The sequence below is a fragment of the Canis lupus genome, chromosome 12, assembly GCF_048164855.1.
Source record: "Canis lupus baileyi chromosome 12, mCanLup2.hap1, whole genome shotgun sequence".
Taxonomy (NCBI): Eukaryota; Metazoa; Chordata; class Mammalia; order Carnivora; family Canidae; genus Canis; species Canis lupus.
This window is the reverse complement of record NC_132849.1, coordinates 35,552,870-35,571,534: the sequence shown is the minus strand read 5'-3', so window position 1 is coordinate 35,571,534 and position 18,665 is coordinate 35,552,870. Positions and strand designations below refer to the sequence as shown.

The window sequence follows — 18,665 nt, the reverse complement described above, 5'->3', positions numbered from 1 at the left end:
ATGAATTTCAGAAGTGACACATCTTTAAATACATCAATATCATACACCTACCTAAAATCAGATGCATTCTGTCTTTGTTAATTTCTGGCAAAGATTTAGTACTAGGTGTTGCTCCTGATGCCTGGTTTAAATTCACAGGTGTAGAACGTTTCTGTAAGCCAGGTATTGCTGCTGCTTCTGCAGACTCTGAACATGTAAATCCTGTGCTATTCAGCCAAAGTGCCACTGCATGGAGAATGGGGGCCCATGAATTCCGGTAGTGAAGTCTAGCTGTATCAATAGTCTCCGGAGTATAAAATGCTCCCCCTGTAAAATAATCAAGCCAATCAAAGCCATTACTTTTATTGTAAGTGTTCAACCATTTACCAATAACTAACTTAAAAATACCCATTTCTTACCATCTTAGTCCATTTGGGCTGCTTTAACAAAATACCACAGACTGGGTGGCTTATTAACAACAGAAATGTCAGGAAGTCTGAGATCAGGCTGCTAGCATGCTCAGGTAAGGGCCATCTCTCTGACTCCTACCTATATTCTCACACGGTAGAAGGGGCTAGGGAGCAATGTAGGGTCTCTTCTCTAAGGGTACTACTAATCCCATTTCAGAGGGCTCCACTTCATGACCCAAGCAGTTCCCAAATGCCCCACTTCCCGATACCATCACAATGGGGATTAGGTATCAACATGTGAATTTAGAAGGGACACAAAATTCAGACCATACCACATACCAAAGAGTAATCTGGCTAAAGAGAGTCTCTTTATTACAAAGTCACCAAAACTAATGTCTTTTCTGCAGCTGCAGAACTGTAGTGCCTGTGCCTTCCTCACCAAGGCTAGGGTTTCCAGCCTTTCCTTGCAACTGCACATGCTGCTGGGGATCCTCTCTCTTTCTCTACCCTGTGGTCACAGGCTTCCTCTTCACTGTTACTGGAGACTCCCTAAAACCCTGGTTACCTTCTCCTACCACAGCCAGGGACCTCTCTTCTTTCTCTTTCACTCTTCCTCTGCCATTCTTCCATAACTCCTGCTTTCACTACCAAACTGAGGACTTTCCCACCTGTTCTTGCATACACTTACCAGCACAGCAATAAACTTCATCATGGTTAGGCATAATGACTTGTTATGCATAGTTATTTAGAGTACTCTAGCTCATATAGTTATTACCATAACAGTGAGAATATTTACGCTTGGGTTAATAAAAAAGCTTATGCCATATTTGAATTTATAAATTCAATATGGAGAACATGCTCTAAGTGAGAGAACGCCAAGTATAAGTCTACAGAAATTTAAAATGTCATTAGTACATCTTATATTATTAAATTATTAATAATTAAATAATTAAATTTAAGGGGTTATACTCTCTTTTTAAATTTAAGATGTGTTAAGTTACATTGTAATATTAATTGCTGTTCTAGCTTTCACCAATTACGCTTCATTTTTTTTTTTAATAAATTAATTTTTATTGGTGTTCAATTTACCAACATACAGAATAACACCCAGTGCTCATCCCGTCAAGTGCCCCCCTCAGTGCCCGTCACCCATTCACCTCCACCCCCCACCCTCCTCCCCTTCCACCACCCCTAGTTCGTTTCCCAGAGTTAGGAGTCTTTATGTTCTGTCTCCCTTTCTGATATTTCCCACACATTTCTTCTCCCTTCCCTTATATTCCCTTTCACTATTATTTATATTCCCCAAATGAATGAGAACATACACTGTTTGTCCTTCTCTGATTGACTTACTTCACTCAGCATAATACCCTCCAGTTCCATCCACGTTGAAGCAAATGGTGGGTATTTGTCGTTTCTAATGGCTGATTAATATTCCATTGTATACATAAACCACATCTTCTTTATCCATTCGTGTTTCGATGGACACCGAGGCTCCTTCCACAGTTTGGCTATTGTGGCCATTGCTGCTATAAACATCGGGGTGCAGGTGTCCCGGCGTTTCATTGCATCTGTATCTTTGGGGTAAATCCCCAACAGTGCAATTGCTGGGTCGTAGGGCAGGTCTATTTTGAACTCTTTGAGGAACCTCCACACAGTTTTCCAGAGTGTCTGCACCAGTTCACATTCCCACCAACAGTGTAAGAGGGTTCCCTTTACTCCGCATCCTCTCCAACATTTGTGGTTTCCTGCCTTGTTAATTTTCCCCATTCTCACTGGTGTGAGATGATATCTCATTGTGGTTTTGATTTGTATTTCCCTGATGGCAAGTGATGCAGAGCATTTTCTCATGTGCATGTTGGCCATGTCTATGTCTTCCTCTGTGAGATTTCTCATGTCTTTTGCCCATTTCATGATTGGATTGTTTGTTTCTTTGGTGTTGAGTTTAATAAGTTCTTTATAGATCTTGGAAACTAGCCCTTTATAGATCTTGGAAACTAGACTGTCTGATACGTCATTTGCAAATATCTTCTCCCATTCTGTAGGTTGTCTTTTAGTTTTGCTGACTGTATCCTTTGCTGTGCAAAAGCTTCTTATCTTGATGAAGTCCCAATAGTTCATTTTTGCTTCTGTTTCTTTTGCCTTCGTGGATGTATCTTGCAAGAAGTTACTGTGGCCGAGTTCAAAAAGGGTGTTGCCTGTGTTCTCCTCTAGGATTTTGATGGAATCTTGTCTCACATTTAGATCTTTCATCCATTTTGAGTTTATCTTTGTGTATGGTGAAAGAGAGTGGTCTAGTTTCATTCTTCTGCATGTGGATGTCCAATTTTCCCAGCACCATTTATGAAGAGACTGTCTTTCTTCTAATGGATAGTCTTTCCTCCTTTATCGAATATTAGTTGACCATAAAGTTCAGGGTCCACTTCTGGGTTCTCTATTCTGTTCCATCGATCTATGTGTCTGTTTTTGTGCCAGTACCACACTGTCTTGATGACCACAGCTTTGTAGTACAACCTGAAATCTGGCATTGTGATGCCCCCAGCTATGGTTTTCTTTTTTAAAATTCCCCTGGCTATTCGGGGTCTTTTCTGATTCCACACAAATCTTAAAATAATTTGTTCTAACTCTCTGAAGAAAGTCCATGGTATTTTGATAGGGATTGCATTAAACGCCAATTACACTTCATTTAATTACTACTGTAAACCCCATAAAGGCAAAACTCTGAATGCAGTACTTACCATCAGGCGGGAGCTGACTAGCAAATTCAGCTGGTAAAGTTAAAAGCGCATAGTCTTTTAATGCTGCCAGCCACAGGCGGCTGAGTGTTGGCAGTTCGGGTTGCACGAGTGTTATTAAACTATCTGGTGGTAGTTCGTCTATAGTACCATAATCATCATCATCATCATCAGTACTTTTAATTGCTCTTTTTGGCTTTGACTCTGCTTCCTTCTTGATATTCATAGCAACCACATATACCTAGTAAGATATTTAGGAGGAGAAAATAACAGGGCATAATATTAAGAAATGACATAATCTAAATTGCTATGATTATACAACTGAATTATTGAATAATAATAATTATTCCAGTGTTTCTACTCAATTAACTTAATTGAGTAGAAACACTGGAATATGTATACAACTTCATGATTTCCTGACAACCTCCAAAGAATAATTCCACCTGCTTTGGAGACAATCTTTCAATCTTTTTTCATTGACCTGACTTCTGAGTATTCCTCTCACAAAATATTCCTTGAGTAGGGTTCTCTGACATTTTTCTGGCTTGTCTTGTTAGACTTTACAAAGCCCTCTTTTATGTGTGTCTTTTTTTTGGTCATAGGGTATAACTTCCTGTTTACTGCTTCCACTTTCACAGACTTATTAGACATAATCGGATAGCATTCAAAGAAAAAGGCTGGAAGGGATGGAAGAAGGGCCAGAAAAAGGATTTCCATAAATATCCTTCTAACCCCTTAAGTGATACTTAGCAATCTTGCCTTTATAACAGAGAGTTGAGCAAAGCATATAATTTAATAGTCACATATATATTATCTGTATCCTTTCTCTCCATTTAGTAAGCCAAAATGATGTATAATAGCAACTTCCTAAAACATAATTTTGAAGATTCTTCTTCATCGCAGTTATTTTTGTTTGTTTTTGCACACACATTTAAGCTTTGGCAACATGTATGGACTGACCAAAGAATATGAGGCAGAAGTAGGTGACCGGTTTTACTCTGTAGGCAATGGGGAAGGGAAGAGGCCACTGCAGGATTTATTATGTATTTTTCCTGAACTTTTAATTTTATTCTAAAATTATACCATAAAAAGTTTGGAAAATGAGTTTTTAAAATTACTAATAATCCCAATTTTCAGGTTATCATATTCTATCTTTGTAAGTTGTAATTTTGTTGTACAAAGAATTTTGTATTTAATTTTATTTATTAACATATCGTAATATTTTCCCATAAAATGCTAGTCTTCAAAACCGTTACTCTTAATGGCTGTAGGGGATGAGTCATACAATTTCCCTAAGTTGAAATTTAATATTTACTCCTGATTCTTTACTCAGCCTTGGGAATCTTAAAAAGACAAGATACAGTGTTTCCAAAGACAAAAGGTGTGCAGCTCTTCATATTATAAATAATGTTCCAAGTTAAGCTTTTTGTAAACATTTCCTTCCTGTATTTTGGATATTTTCCCCTAAGATAAAATCCCAGAAACAGAATTACTGTATTAGTGATTACAAATATTTTTATGGTTCTAGATAGACATTGCCAAGACCTTTAAAAGGGTTCTGTAGTTTATAGTGCTATTTGCAATCCAAGAGAATATGTTTTTTAGACTCCTTTTTTAAAGTCTAAATACATCTTATTAGATATTACACAAGAAAAATAGAAAAATCAAAAGCATAAGAAAAAGAAATATTGTTAGCATTCTAGACATGTTGTATATACAGTCTTTTAAACAAAACTGTGTAACTTTTGTTTTTTAAATTTTTAAAAAGATTTATTTGAGAGAGAGAGAGAGAGAGAGAAAGAAAGAAAGAGAAAGAGAATATGCAGCGGGGAGGGCAGAGGGAGAAAGAGTCTCAAGCTGACTCCCTGCTGAGTGTGGAGCCTGATGCAGGGCTTAATCTTATGACCCTGAGGTCATGACCTGAGCCAAAACCAAGAGTTGGGACACCCAACCTACTGCACCACACAGGTACTCCCCTAAATAACTTTTAACCCAATTTTTTATTCACTTAATCTCATCATCTCTTAGGATCAAGACATACATTTAAGTTATTTCCATTTTTCTGAGAAAAATAAACATTGCAATGAATATCATCATAGCATAGTCTTTGTATATATCCTTAATATTCCTTAGGATAAACTGGTCAGCTAATATGCAGTTTCAGTAAGTGTTTTGATATATTATCACCCTTTGGAAAAATTTTACTGTCATTCTAAAAATGATGTTAATTTATCTGGGTAATGTTTCTATATTTCTTCTCTTCCCCATATGTTTATGCATAGCTTTGTTTCCTTTCTGTGAATTGTTAATTCATATTCTTTGCCCAAATTTTGCATTTTAGTTTTTTTAAAGATTTATTTATTTATTTATTTATTTATTTATTTATTTATTTATTTATTCAGAAAGAGAGAGAGAGAGAGAGGCAGAGGGAGAAGCAGGCTCCATGCAGGGAGCCCGACGTGGGACTCGATCCCAGGACTCCAGGATCACACTCCAGGCTGCAGGTGGCCCTAAACCGCTGTGCCACTGGGGCTGCCCCAAATTTTGCACTTTAGAAGGATTATTCTGAGAATCCATATAGGAATAGCTGGAGGTGGGGTGGGGAAGACTAACATGTGAAAAAAATTAGCAACTGTACAGGTCAGGTAACAGATGATGAGGACTCAAACTAAGGCAGGGGTAGGAGAAAGGACATATTTATTTATAGGTATGGAAAAGGTATATAAAATCTATTGCTAAATTTAAAAAATAGTTGCTATGTTAAATAAAATTCCATTTTTATTTTGAAAATAAAGATATAGATACATATATTTTTTAGTATAAACAGATTTATATGTGCATAGTGATATATACCAAAATATTAACAATAGTTATCTCTGGATGATAAGATAGTAAAATTACAGAGGGGATAAGATTACAAATTTTTTTGTTTTTAATTCATGAGAGACAGAGAGAGGCAGAGACATAGGCAGAGGGAGAAGCAGGCTCCATGTGAGGAGCCCAATGTGGGACTCTATCCCAGGACCCCAGGATCACACCCTGAGCTGAAGGCAGACGCTCAACCACTGAGCCACCCAGTGGTCCCCAGGTTTATTTAAATAAAAATTTTTCTCTTAAAAAAAAAAATTCTCTATATTCTGAATTTATGTAATGAGCATAGGTATTTTTTATTATCAGAACAAAATTACATATTTTCAAAGATAATACTAACAGTAAAATACACAGGAATTAGTTACCTACTAGATATAAGATGAAGGGGACTGGAGAAGAAGCATTTAATATTGATACCTAGGTCCTGCTCTGAAGATAGGAGATAGGAGATGCTGAGATAAAGAGGAAAAAAGAAGATAAAACATAGTATTTTTTTTAGACATGTTGGGTGTGTGGTACTTATATCATCCAAGGGGAGATGTCTAGTGAATAGCCAAAAATATGGAATTGGAATTTAGGAGGTCTAGGTAGAGAAGTAGAATTACAATCTTTAATATACAAGTTAAAGCTACAGGTTACAGGTATGGATGAAGCTGCCCAGAAAGTATGAAGAGGGAGGAAAGGGACAAGAAGAACACCAACAGTTAAAGAGTAGGCAGGCAGGGATGCCTGGGTGGCTCAGTGGTTGAGCGTCTGTCTGCCTTTGGCTCAGGGCGTGATCCCGGTCCTGGGGATAGATACAGTTCCACATTGGGCTCCCTGTAGGGAGCCTGCTTCTCCCTCTGCCTATGTCTCTACCTCTCTCTCTCTCTCTCTGGCTCTCATGAATAAATAAATAAAATCTTAAAAAAATAAATAAAGAGTGGGCAGGCAAAGAGAGGCCAGCCAGCAAGTGATGCTGAGAATGAATAATGAAAAGGTAAGAGGAGAAGCAAGAGAGGAGTATCACAAAAGTTAAGGAAAACAAAGGGCTTCTAAAGGAGACAGTACCAGAGAGACTATGTACATGGAGTCTGGTGATTGTGTAGGGATACAGATAATTCTCTCATTTGTAACTTTAGTGAGAGTAATTCCAATGGAGTGGTGATGACACAGGGAAACTGAAGAGACCTCATAAAAAACTATTTTTGCTTCTTTTCCTGCTTCTCTTCTTGCCAGGATCTGCACCCCCAGCTTATACATGCTGTATGTCCTCCTTGTAAAGGTCAAGGACTTAATGATCTCTTTGGAGTCTTTTAGCACAAGAGATAACATCTAAGAAATGACTAGGTGGGGTCCTCATGTACATTTTCCAAGACCACTGACTCCAGACACTCTGACACCAAAAGCCCTAGCTCCAGGGCATAAGGTACTTATGGAGGACACCTGAGCACTCCTCCTTGTTTTGACCAGATCTCAGATGCCTGAGAGGGGCATGTACACCAGGCAACCATCCTCAGTAAAAATCCCAAGCCTTGAGCAAAGACGAGACTCACTCTCCTTTCCTTTCCAAGTCTCCCAGATGCTCTGTCTGTATCTGCTGTCTCTATACCTTCAATAAACTCTGTTGTCACTTCCTCTCAGCTCACATTTGATTTCTATCCTGTGCAAAGCCCAGGACACTGTGGGCTAGTCCTGCAGAACCCCATCTGGGACTTCCACCAGCCAGTCTGCATCAGTGAGGATGACCCCAGATTGTGGGGGATGGGGAAGGGGGTGATCAAGAGCAAAGAAGTGAAGATATGGAAACTCCTTCAATGCCCTGAGATGTGAAGAGGGGAGAGGGAAAGCTGTGAGGACAAGGGGAGGAAGGCAGGCAAGAAGAGTGAGCAGATGGAAGGAGAGGGTGCAGATACAGAAGCAGGCATGAGGGACAGCACTGGGCTAGAAAGTCTCCTCTCCATACTCAAGCCTAACTAACATTAACTGACAGGTGAAAGGACAGTTCTCAACTCCTGTAAATCTAAAAATTTCAAGGCAACAATCTGCAGAGACAGAGAATGGATCTCCTCAGTTTTCTGAGTGAAAAAGTATAAGCAGAGATAGGTCTTCAGGAGAGAAATCTAGACTACGCTGGGCATTTGAAGAGAATGACAAAGAAAAGGAAAAAAACACACACATATATAAACATATATATAAATTTACATATACATATATAAATTTACATATACATAAACATATATAAATTTACATAAACATATATATAAATATATATATATATATATATATATATATATATATATATATGTTTAAAATTTACTTAAAGGGATCCCCGGGTGGTGCAGCGGTTTGGGCCTGCCTTTGGCCCAGGGCGCGATCCTGGAGACCCGGAATCGAATCCCATGCCAGGCTCCTGGTGCATGGAGCCTGCTTCTCCCTCTGCCTATGTCTCTGCCTCTCTCTCTCTGTATGACTATCATAAATAAATAATAAAAAATTTAAAAAAAATAAAATTTACTTTAAAAAAAGGGAAGAGAAATGGGGAAAAAAATTACTAGCCAGCATTCAAGTCTGAGGTATGAGGTGCAAATCATTAAATAAGATTACAAGTTGCCCTAAAAAAGAAAGCAGTGTCAATAAAAACATGCATTATTAATTTAGTTACGTGAGCTTCTGATCTAATTTTTTAAAAGCAATAATCTATCTTCCATTCAATACCAGCCACAATGTCCTTTGATATACATTGCCTTACAAGAAGATATTTCTACATTGTAATGAAAAACAAAACAAAAAACAAAAGTAAGGCTCTGAGATCAAATCACTTGACCAAAGTCACAAAGATGGTAAATTATAGAGAGAACTTGTTCTAGGGCCTCTGATTCAACATTTAATGCTTTTTATACTAAACTATGCCAGCCTTCCTAGTAGGTGAATCAACCATATTAATGCAAGTCAGCAGAGAACTAGCTGACTGGCAACCAATGCTGTGATCATCATACCCTGCACTGCCTAATTTCCACATAATTATTTGGGGGAGGCCCTTCTCAATATAGAAATTTTGAAAAAATTGATTAAAAACAACTTTCAAAGGTTTGATAAGAGCTCTTTCATAAATATATACATATTTTAATGAGAAGGAGCAAATAACAGATTTTCAAAAAGCATTTCACACCAAAGGGCAGTTTAAAAAAAAAATAAAAATCAAATAAATTTTTTTTACCTATTGGACTAGGGGAATATTTTTTCATGGATGGAGAAACGGTTCAAAAATAGGCTATGGTTACCTCTGCCCATGCTTTGAGAACAGCCAATTTTTCCATGGTTGTGGCACTCTCTCGGTATAGTTGGCTAGAAGATCCTTTTCCAGCCTGCACTTTGTCCAAAGAAGAAACAAGCAGATTGTGCACTCGACGGAGGTCATTGAGATCACTGACAACTCCACTTCCGATCCATGTACTACATACCTGGCCAAAGAAAAACATTTTAAATTTTGAATAAAAAATTAATATTTAATATGATTTTTTTTTATTGAGGGAAGAAACACAACAAACCAATGAAGAAAACAAAACAAAAAAACCAAATGCTGTGCTTCAGCATTATTTTTGAGTAACAAATTGACAAGAATGGAATTTATTGTACTCTAACAGGGAAAACTAACAGTATTTACTTATAATATTTCCATTGTCTAATTTGACAAAAATCTTAATGGAAAAAATTTCTGCCTGAATCAGTTCAGTTGTGAATAATTCTTCACTTCAACAACATTTCTGCTTAACACAAGCAAAAGGTTATTCTGAGTGGTATGGAAGGGATGAAAAAATAAATAAAGGGGGAAAAAATCTAGTCGCCGTCCTCAAGAAAGAAAACACAGATTGGATAAACACTGTAGGACTGCAATACTACACCTAAAAACATAGAAAATAGAGATTACTTCCAGCAGAAGAAATGGAAATATTTAGATATCAGGAAGGTCTGTGTGTATAAATACAGAAGAGTTACATGGGAAAAGAGAGAAGATTAGCAAAATTAACTGGGATCAGATTATGGTACAATTTAAATCCCATGCAAACTGAACTCAGACTTTGTTCTGTGGGTAGTCATGAGTTTCTAAGGCTTCAGAGCAGGGAGATTACACTTACAATTGTGCTTGAGGCGCCTGAGTTGCTCAGTTGGTTAAGTGTCCAACTCTTGATTTTGGCTCAGGTCTTGATCTTGGGGTTGTGGGATTGAGTCCCACCTTGGCTCTGAGCTCAGTATGGAGTCTGCTTGGGATTCTCTCTTTCTCTCTCTCTAAATAAAATCTTTTTAAAAAATTGTGCTTTAGGAAGATTGCTCCAGTACTTATACCAGGAAAGATGTGTTTAGGTGGTAAGCAACGTGTTCAGTTAAGTGACTATTAAAATATTGTAGGATAGAGACAATACAGATCAAGCTGGGAATGGAAGGAGAAGGGAGCGTCATCTGAGAGAGGCTTGGAAGTAGAAATTACTGGATTTGGAAACCAAGTAAATATTTTTAGGGGAGGAGGCAGGGACTTGCAAAACATGGAAAGAATCAAAGCTGGTTGTTGTAAGTAATGCTGCAATAAGCATGGGGGTGTATGCATCCCTTTGAAGAAGTGTTTTTGTATTCTTTGGGTAAATATCTAGTAGTGTCATTATTAGATCGTAGGGTAGTTCTATTTTTAACTTTTTTTTTTTTACCATAGCCAAATTATGGAAGCAACTTAAGTGTCCATCAATAGATGAATGAGTAAAGAAGATGTGTGCGCACATGCGCGCGCGCGCACACACACACACACCATGGATTATTACTCAGCCATAAAAAGGAATGAAATCCTGCCATTTCCAACAACATGGATAATGCTAGAGAGTACAATGCTAAGTGAAATAAGTCAATCAGAGAAAGACAATATGATCTCACTCATATGTAGAACTTAAGAAACAAACAAACAAAAAAAAAAAGGAAAAAAAGAAGAGACAAATCAAGAATCAGACTCTTGGGCAGCCCTGGTGGCGCAGCGGTTTAGCACCACCTGCAGCCCAGGGCGTGATCTTGGAGACCCGGGATCGAGTCCCACATCGGGCTCCTTGCATGGAGCCTGCTTCTCCCTCTGCCTGTGTCTTTGCCTCTCTCTCTCTAGCTATGTCTCTATGAATAAATAAATAAAATCTTTAAAAAAAAAAAAAAAGAATCAGGCTCTTTAACTATAGAGAACTGATGGTTACCAAAGGGTAGGGGGAAGGGGGATGGGTGAAATAGGTGATGGAGATGAAGAGTACACTTATTGTGATGAGCACCGAGTAATGCATAAAATTGCTGATTCACTATATTGCATATTTGAAACGAATATAACTATACTGGAATTAAAACAAAACAAAACTAGTGAGACCAGGGCACTCTCCACACACAGGTAATAACCAAAGCAATGTTACCAGGTAAATCTATGTAAGGACAGGTATTTAAAAAAAGGTATAAGGAAAACACAGGGAAGATAGTTACACTTAAGGGACAAGTAGAATAAGAATAAACCATGAAAGAAATTAAAAATGCCAGGAAAGCAAAAGGAAAACCAGGCAAGTGTGGGGACACTGGAGCCAAAGGAAGAATGGCAACAAGGAAGGGGTGGTCTGGCAGTGCGACCTTTCCCCACAATTACAAGTCCTCCCTTTAAAGAACATGAAATTAGGGGTGTCTGGCTGGCTCAGTCAGTAGAACATGTAACTCTTAGTCCTGGGGTTGTGAATTCAAACCCCATGATGGGTGTAGAGATTACTTGAAAATAAAATCTTTTATTTTTAAAGATCTTATTTATTTGACAGAGAGAAAGAGAAAGCACAACCAGGGGGAATGGCAGAGGGAGAGGTAAAAGCAGGCTCCCCACTGAACAGAGCCCAACTCAGGTCTCAATCCCAGAAGCCCAGGATCATGACCTGACCCCAAGGCAGATGCTTAACTGACTGAGCCACCCAGGTACCCCTGGAAATAAAATCTTTTAAAAAGTAAAGAGCATGAAACTAAAACTGCAGGTATACTCCATCACAGATTTGGTTTATGAAAAAAGATAAAGCAGCACGGAATCAGCAACATCATATTCAGAGAAAATACCCTGGCCTTAAATCAAAAGAGTGGTGCATGAATGTACATTTAAACATCTCAATCTGAAATAAGACATTTAAAGTATATATTATGTTTATGATTCCTATGCTGATCTAAATGATTTTTTTTTTTTTTTTTTTTTTACTAAACCACTGATTACTGTCTCTGTGTTACACTTGAGAGTCTTCCTACAATATCTAAAAATTATCCTGATTTTCAGGCTTAACATGATATCTATTCTGGTAAATAAGGTGGGATACAATGTTTCATAATCTGTCCAAACCCAACTCCTTACTTTCCTTTAAGAAAAAGGAACTTGCAACCCACTGTTCTATCTGTTTCAAAACTAGGTTTCCTCCCAGAAACAGAAGGATAGGTCAAAAACTTAAGCCTGCTAGTGGAAAAGAAGGAACTTCTTATAGAAAAAGCAGCTACAGGGGCACCTGGGTGGCTCAGTGGTTGAGCGTCTGCCTTCAGTTCAGGTCATGATCCTGAGGTCCTGGGATTGAATCCCACATCGGGCTCCTCACAGGGGGCCTGCTTCTCCCTCTGCCTATTTTTCTGCCTTGCTCTCTGTCTCTCATGAATAAATAAATAAAATCTTTAAAAAAAGAAAAAAAGAAAGAAAGAAAAAGCAGCTAGAGTCACATAAAGAATAAGAAGTTGAAGGCAAATTCAGTAACAGGAAATTTTCATACTACTCATCCACAAGATGAAATCTGAATAGCCTTTGCTTTTCTATGAATGGGAGCTTTGTAGGTTTTTTTCTGTTTAAATACTATATTCTGAAACATCATCATGATACATTTATTTATACAGGACTATGATTTTTGATTGTCTGTGAGTCAGTATCTCATACCAATGGTCTCCTTTAACTCCAAGGTTTGTCTCATGATCCACAGTCCTCTCTCTTAAACAAGGCTCCCTCTTCTCTCTCTGGTCTGCTGTTTGTAAGAGGAGTTCATTTTTCTGAAGGCCATCACTAATAGAGCAGACGTCAGAGAAATAAATCTTAACAAGATTGGGGGGCCTGGGTGACTCAGTCAGTTTAAGTATCTGACTCTTGATTTCGGTTCAGGTCATGATCCCGGGGATGATGATCCCTGTATCAGGCTCCATGCTGGGTGTGGAATCTGCTCAAGATCCTCTCTCTTCCTCTCCCTCTGCCCCTACCTGACCACTCCCTCTTTAAAAAAATAAAATAAAATAATTAAAAAAAAAAAAAAACAATGGGAGGAAGAGGGAGAGCCAAACCGACTGAGCCACAGAGAGAACAAAGTAAGAACTTCACATGTATCATTGCAAACAGCAGAAGATTCTCTGTGTAGAAGCCACATGTAGCTGGATTACGGATTCTAAGCAATAATTATAAACCACAGTTCTGTACTCCAGAAAACTGGAAAGGAGAGTGTTGCTTCTCTTTTATCCTTGGGAAAGCAGATAAAGAATCTGATTTCCTGAAAGATGAGAGCTTAATGCATGAGCCCATTTTCAAAACGAGGCATGAAAAAGAGGAACTTATCAAAAGTGTAGAAACTTAAGTGCTTCTGTGACTTTTTTCAAATATAATAATGTGAAAATAATCCCCTGGGATTAATTTTGCAATGAAATTTCTATATTGTGAAATTCTCTTTAGAATAACGTAGAATTTTCACAAACTGTGATCAAAAAGTCTTTTATTAACACTAATTATCATTAATATGCATTCTTTAGTTATTTTGCAATCTTGCTTTTACTTTTAGTCCCTCTTATGATTTTTATACCTTTGTTCACTTCTGGATGATATAAGACCTATGTATCCCAAAGTCATCTCCTCAGCTATGACAGAAAAAGGGATGTGATTAATAGTTACTACTTCATCATTTGGTACAGAGTAAAAGAGGAAACTAACACTGTTGTATTTCCAAGATAAAAATAAATATTATTTGATTTTTCTCTCTTCTTTCTTAGAAGTGAAATTCTAAGGTATCTATTAATTTAAAGAAGGTAACCATAGAAAACACTATTTTTCTTCTTACCTGGCAAGCTTTCGCTATTATGTCTGATGGGGTATCTTGTGAAAAGGCTGGTCTTAAAGCAGCTCCCACCTAGGAAAATGAATACAACCATCTTGTTTTTAAAGATAAGTAGTAAACATAAAGCCTCTTGTGTCCTTGGAGATGAAAACACACAAAATACATCTTTGTTATTTTCCTTTTTATCACATCTCTCTTATCTCTCTTTTGAGTTACAATAAATTCAAACATATCACTTTTCTTTTGCTTTCCAGGAGGTTATAATCATTATCAAATCTATATGAATGCTATACCAAAACAGGCAATTAATCTTGCTTCTTTTTCCTTTGTTTTTGTTTAATAGTAAACAGGATTTTCTGACAAAGTCACAGGTTCCCTGGAACAGAAAACTGCTATTCTTTTTTTATTCTGTCTATATTTTCCTGAATGAATTTCTAACAGTATTTACCTCATGAGTGAATCTCATATAACTGGATCAATTCCTTTAAATAATTGGTTAGTACTAAAAATTCACATAGTCACTCTAGTCACTCAGACACCATTTCACCTCAAAAAAAAAAAAAGCTTTAAAAGAAGGATGCTCAAGAAATATTCATTTATGTACAGTTGTCATAGTAGTAAGTGAAGGAAAATGAGCTTTAGTTTTATTTTTTATTTTATTTTTTTTTGAGCTTTAGTTTTAATAAGCCAATCCAGTCATAGGTTCTTAGATATATTAGATTTGATGTGTATGAACTGAATAAGGAATTAAATACAGTCAATCCCTAATTTAACACATCTTTCCTTACACGAGAGAGTCAGTCACTGAGATTTATCAATAGCAGTTTAGAAATGGATCCAGAGTCCCTCTCCATGACTAAAAACACATGACAACTAATTGCAGTATTGGTAGTACAGTTATCAATTAATCACAGAGCTGGTGCTGGCTCCTGTACTGAAGAAGAAAGAGAATATACTATAAAAGAGATTGCTGGGTTGACTGATAAAACTGGAATATGCTGGACTATATAGAAGTAATATATCAATGCTGAATTTCCTGAAGTTGATTAACTGTTCCGTTATATAAAACAGTGTTCTTGTCCTTTGGAAATACAGACTGAAGTATTCAAGGGTAAAGGACATGATTTAAAGAATTATTCTTGTAATTTTTCTGTGAGTTTAAAATTAGTCCTAAATAGGGATCCCTGGGTGGTGCAGCAGTTTAGCACCTGCCTTTGGCCCAGGGCGCGATCCTGGAGACCCAGGATCGAGTCCCACATCGGGCTCCTGGTGCATGGAGCCTGCTTCTCCCTCTGCCTATGTCTCTGCCTCTCTCTCTCCTTCTGTGTGTGACTATCATAAATAAATAAAAATTTTTAAAAAAATTAGTCCTAAATAAAAAGTCAAAATTAAACAAAACAACAAACTTCATTCTTATAGGTTGAATATTTGCGAATAAGTAACTATATACAGGTTTTCTACAGACAGTTGGGCTAGAAGTCATAACTTCGTCACCTGTACGTAGGATGGCAAAACAATGAGGCATACATTATTCACCCTTTTTAATTTTGTGTGTGTTTGAGTATAGTTTTTAGATGAGGTGTTGTGTATCAGAAGTTAAGGTTCTGGTATAATTACAGTAAAAAAATATGTGTCTTTTTTTGCTAATTTAAGTTTCTTTGTCTTCATATAACCCATCATTACCAGGATTATTGTGCCTCAGTTCAAGAACACAAAAAAGTTATAAATCTCAGGGGAAACAAGTATCTCTGTTTAGAATAAAATAAAATATTTTTTGAAGATATAGAATTCTTTCAGTAATATTTTTAACTGCTGTTATTAAAAGTTATCCTTCGATATACAATGCTGCCCTCTTTATTTCTAAAAATGCTTATCAAGTCTTGACATATAAAAGTAATGTCAATAAATCCACAACACTCTTTGAATGTCCTTTTATCTTTTAAATGGCATAGCTAAACATCTAAACACAAGGCTGAAAAGCTAGGCTGCAATTCTATTCTAGTTTTATCACCAATACATTATCAGAACTTAAAAATAGTGACAAGTTTTATACTATTGTTTCAACTGCAGGATTCAACTATGTAACAGACAATGGGAATAAAGATATGCAGTTGAAGTTCCAAATATATTTCTCTAGGGAATCTTCACTCCTTTAATGATCATGCAAAGGTTCAATTTTAAGTTTTAAATAAACAAAGTATCTCACATTAGCTTGATACTGCTCTAAAATCACATGGCCTGGAAATTCTGGCTCAGGCACAGATGCAAATTTCTTGATAATGTCTTCAAGTGCTTGGAGCCCAGCCATCCGCAGCTGGTTACTATGATCTGTTGCAGCCATGAATGCCATGCGAATTAGGTCAGAGAGATGAAGTACCAACAGGTCATCTAAAAATAAAAAATAGAAGGCAAAAAGGAAAACTTCTCCAAAAACAGGTATAACAGAAAAATATGAAATGAAATTTCTTTACAAAAACACTTATATTCCCGATATTTCACTATGTTTAAAAATAACAAAGATACACTTTCAAGAAAGCTTGTATATCATAATTTCTCAAGAACATTGGTAAATTTTTACACAATATGGGAATAAAGATGACATTACTGGATGTACAATAACATTTGAAGCAAAATAACTGACTAGCATAACTTTCCCAAAAGGAGTTTGTAATCCTTTTAGAAAGAGTTGGCAGATTTTCCTGTTAAGAACTAGTTAGTAGGGGATCCCTGGGTGGTGCAGCGGTTTGGCGCCTGCCTTTGGCCCAGGGCGCGATCCTGGAGACCCGGGATCGAATCCCACGTCGGGCTCCCGGTACATGAAGCCTGCTTCTCCCTCTGCCTGTGTCTCTGCCTCTCTCTCTCTCTCTCTGTGTGACTATCATAAATAAATAAAAATTAAAAAAAAAAAAAAAAAAAAAGGACTAGTTAGTAGGGCAGCCCCGGTGGCTCAGCGGTTTAGCACCGTCTTCAGCCCAGGGTGTGATCCTCGAGATCCAGGATCGAGTCCCGCATCAGGCTCCCTGCATGGAGCCTGCTTCTCCCTCTGCCTGTGCTTCTCCCTCTCTCTCTCTCTCTCTCTGTTTCTCATGAATAAATAAATAAATCTTAAAAAAAAAAAAAGAACTAGTCAGTAAATACTTTTGGTTTTGCTGGCCATATAATTTCTATCACAACTATTCAACTCTGCTTTTGTAGAATGAAGTCATAAACCCTGTGTACATAAATGGGTGTGCTGTGTTCCAATAAAGTTGTATTTTTAAAAAAACAGGCTATGGTCTGGATTTGGACTGTAGGAAGTAGTTTCCCAACCTCTACTCTAGAAAAGACTTTTATAAAGATAAGATGTAGAAAAGGGAAGTCTTTTTCCTTTTAGAGTAAAAGCTACCCCAGATCTGCCCAAAGTTTAAAAGCAAGTCTCAAAAGAATTCAAAAGATACAATTTAACTACATCCCAGGACAAAGTCCAGCACTATTTAAAGGAATACAACAAAATCCAGCACTACTACTATAAAATGTCCAAATCTGGCATATAATAAAGAATTACCAGGGATGCAAAGAAGCAGGAAAATAGATCTTGTAACAAGGAAAAAAAAAAAAAAAACCCAAACCCTCAGTAAACAGAAACAGATACAGAAATGAAAAAGATGATGAAATTAGCAGACAGGGAGCCTAAAACAGTTGTCATAAATATGTTGCCTATATTTTAAAAAGAAAATGAAAATCTGAGCATATTGAAGAGAGAAGTAAAAGACAGGGGAAACCACAAATGAGACTTGTAGAAATTAAAAAAAAAATACCTGAAATGAAAAATATACTGGATAAGATTATTAGTGATTAGTTACTGAAAAAGAAAAGATTGGTGAACTTAAAGACACAGCAGTTGAAGTTATCTAAAAGAATTTATCAAGCTCAAGTACTCTAAAGTTCTTCAGGAGGCTGCAAGACTCCCAAAGTCTTTTGGAAGTAGTTGTAACCTGTGGCTCAGCTGGATTTCCAAAGAACTTCTACTTCAACAAGTTTCTGTGGTTATTGCTATTGTAAAGGTTTTTCCAAATCCAAGGAGATGAACTCCTACAGTAGGAGAGTGGGAAGGGGCATGGGGCAGAAACTCTAAAATAAGGAGAGAATTAGGGGGCTGTTAGAGGTTTATTATATTCTGGGAGTAGTTCCATACAACTAAAGCACAGTGGATACAAGGGGAGATAAGGATGATACAGGAAGAGCCTGGATAGTACATTTATTTGGTCTATAACTTTGAAAAGTACGCATTGACATGACTGTTCAGAATGGCAGGCAATGGGAACTAGAAAGGATCCTGTTTCAGCGCAGAAGAATGAAGCATGTCAGATACTGGAATCTAGGTTGGAAAGCTGTTATATCAGCTTACTATGTGAAGCACTCAGCAAACAAAGACAGAGAATATAGGCAATCCACCCACACACACTGCGAGTAAATTTCAAGTATGGAGAGCACTCTCCTCTTTCAAGGATATATAAATAAATAAGCCTATGAAGAAAACACACCCAAACAAAATAAAGACTCTGAAGATTCAGAAAGAATTATTCTCAAAAATAATTTTC

The 18,665-nt window shown here is 37.1% G+C and overlaps 1 protein-coding gene across 5 annotated transcripts in view; it reads right to left on the bottom strand.

Moving 5' to 3' along the window:
• HEATR5B (HEAT repeat containing 5B) overlaps nt 1–18,665 on the bottom strand; it is a 99,747-nt gene that overhangs the window by 19,578 nt on the left and 61,504 nt on the right. For all 5 annotated transcript variants that reach the window (XR_012004519.1, XM_072770502.1, XM_072770505.1 and 2 more), the window contains exons 25-29: nt 16,292–16,473; nt 14,089–14,157; nt 9,256–9,435; nt 3,125–3,362; nt 52–306 (exon numbers count right to left, since the gene is read on the bottom strand). Coding sequence is in view for 4 of the 5 variants with exons in the window: in XM_072770502.1 (XP_072626603.1) it covers nt 52–306; nt 3,125–3,362; nt 9,256–9,435; nt 14,089–14,157; nt 16,292–16,473 (924 nt within the window). In the remaining variant the exon portion in view is untranslated. The remainder of the gene's footprint in view (nt 1–51; nt 307–3,124; nt 3,363–9,255; nt 9,436–14,088; nt 14,158–16,291; nt 16,474–18,665) is intronic.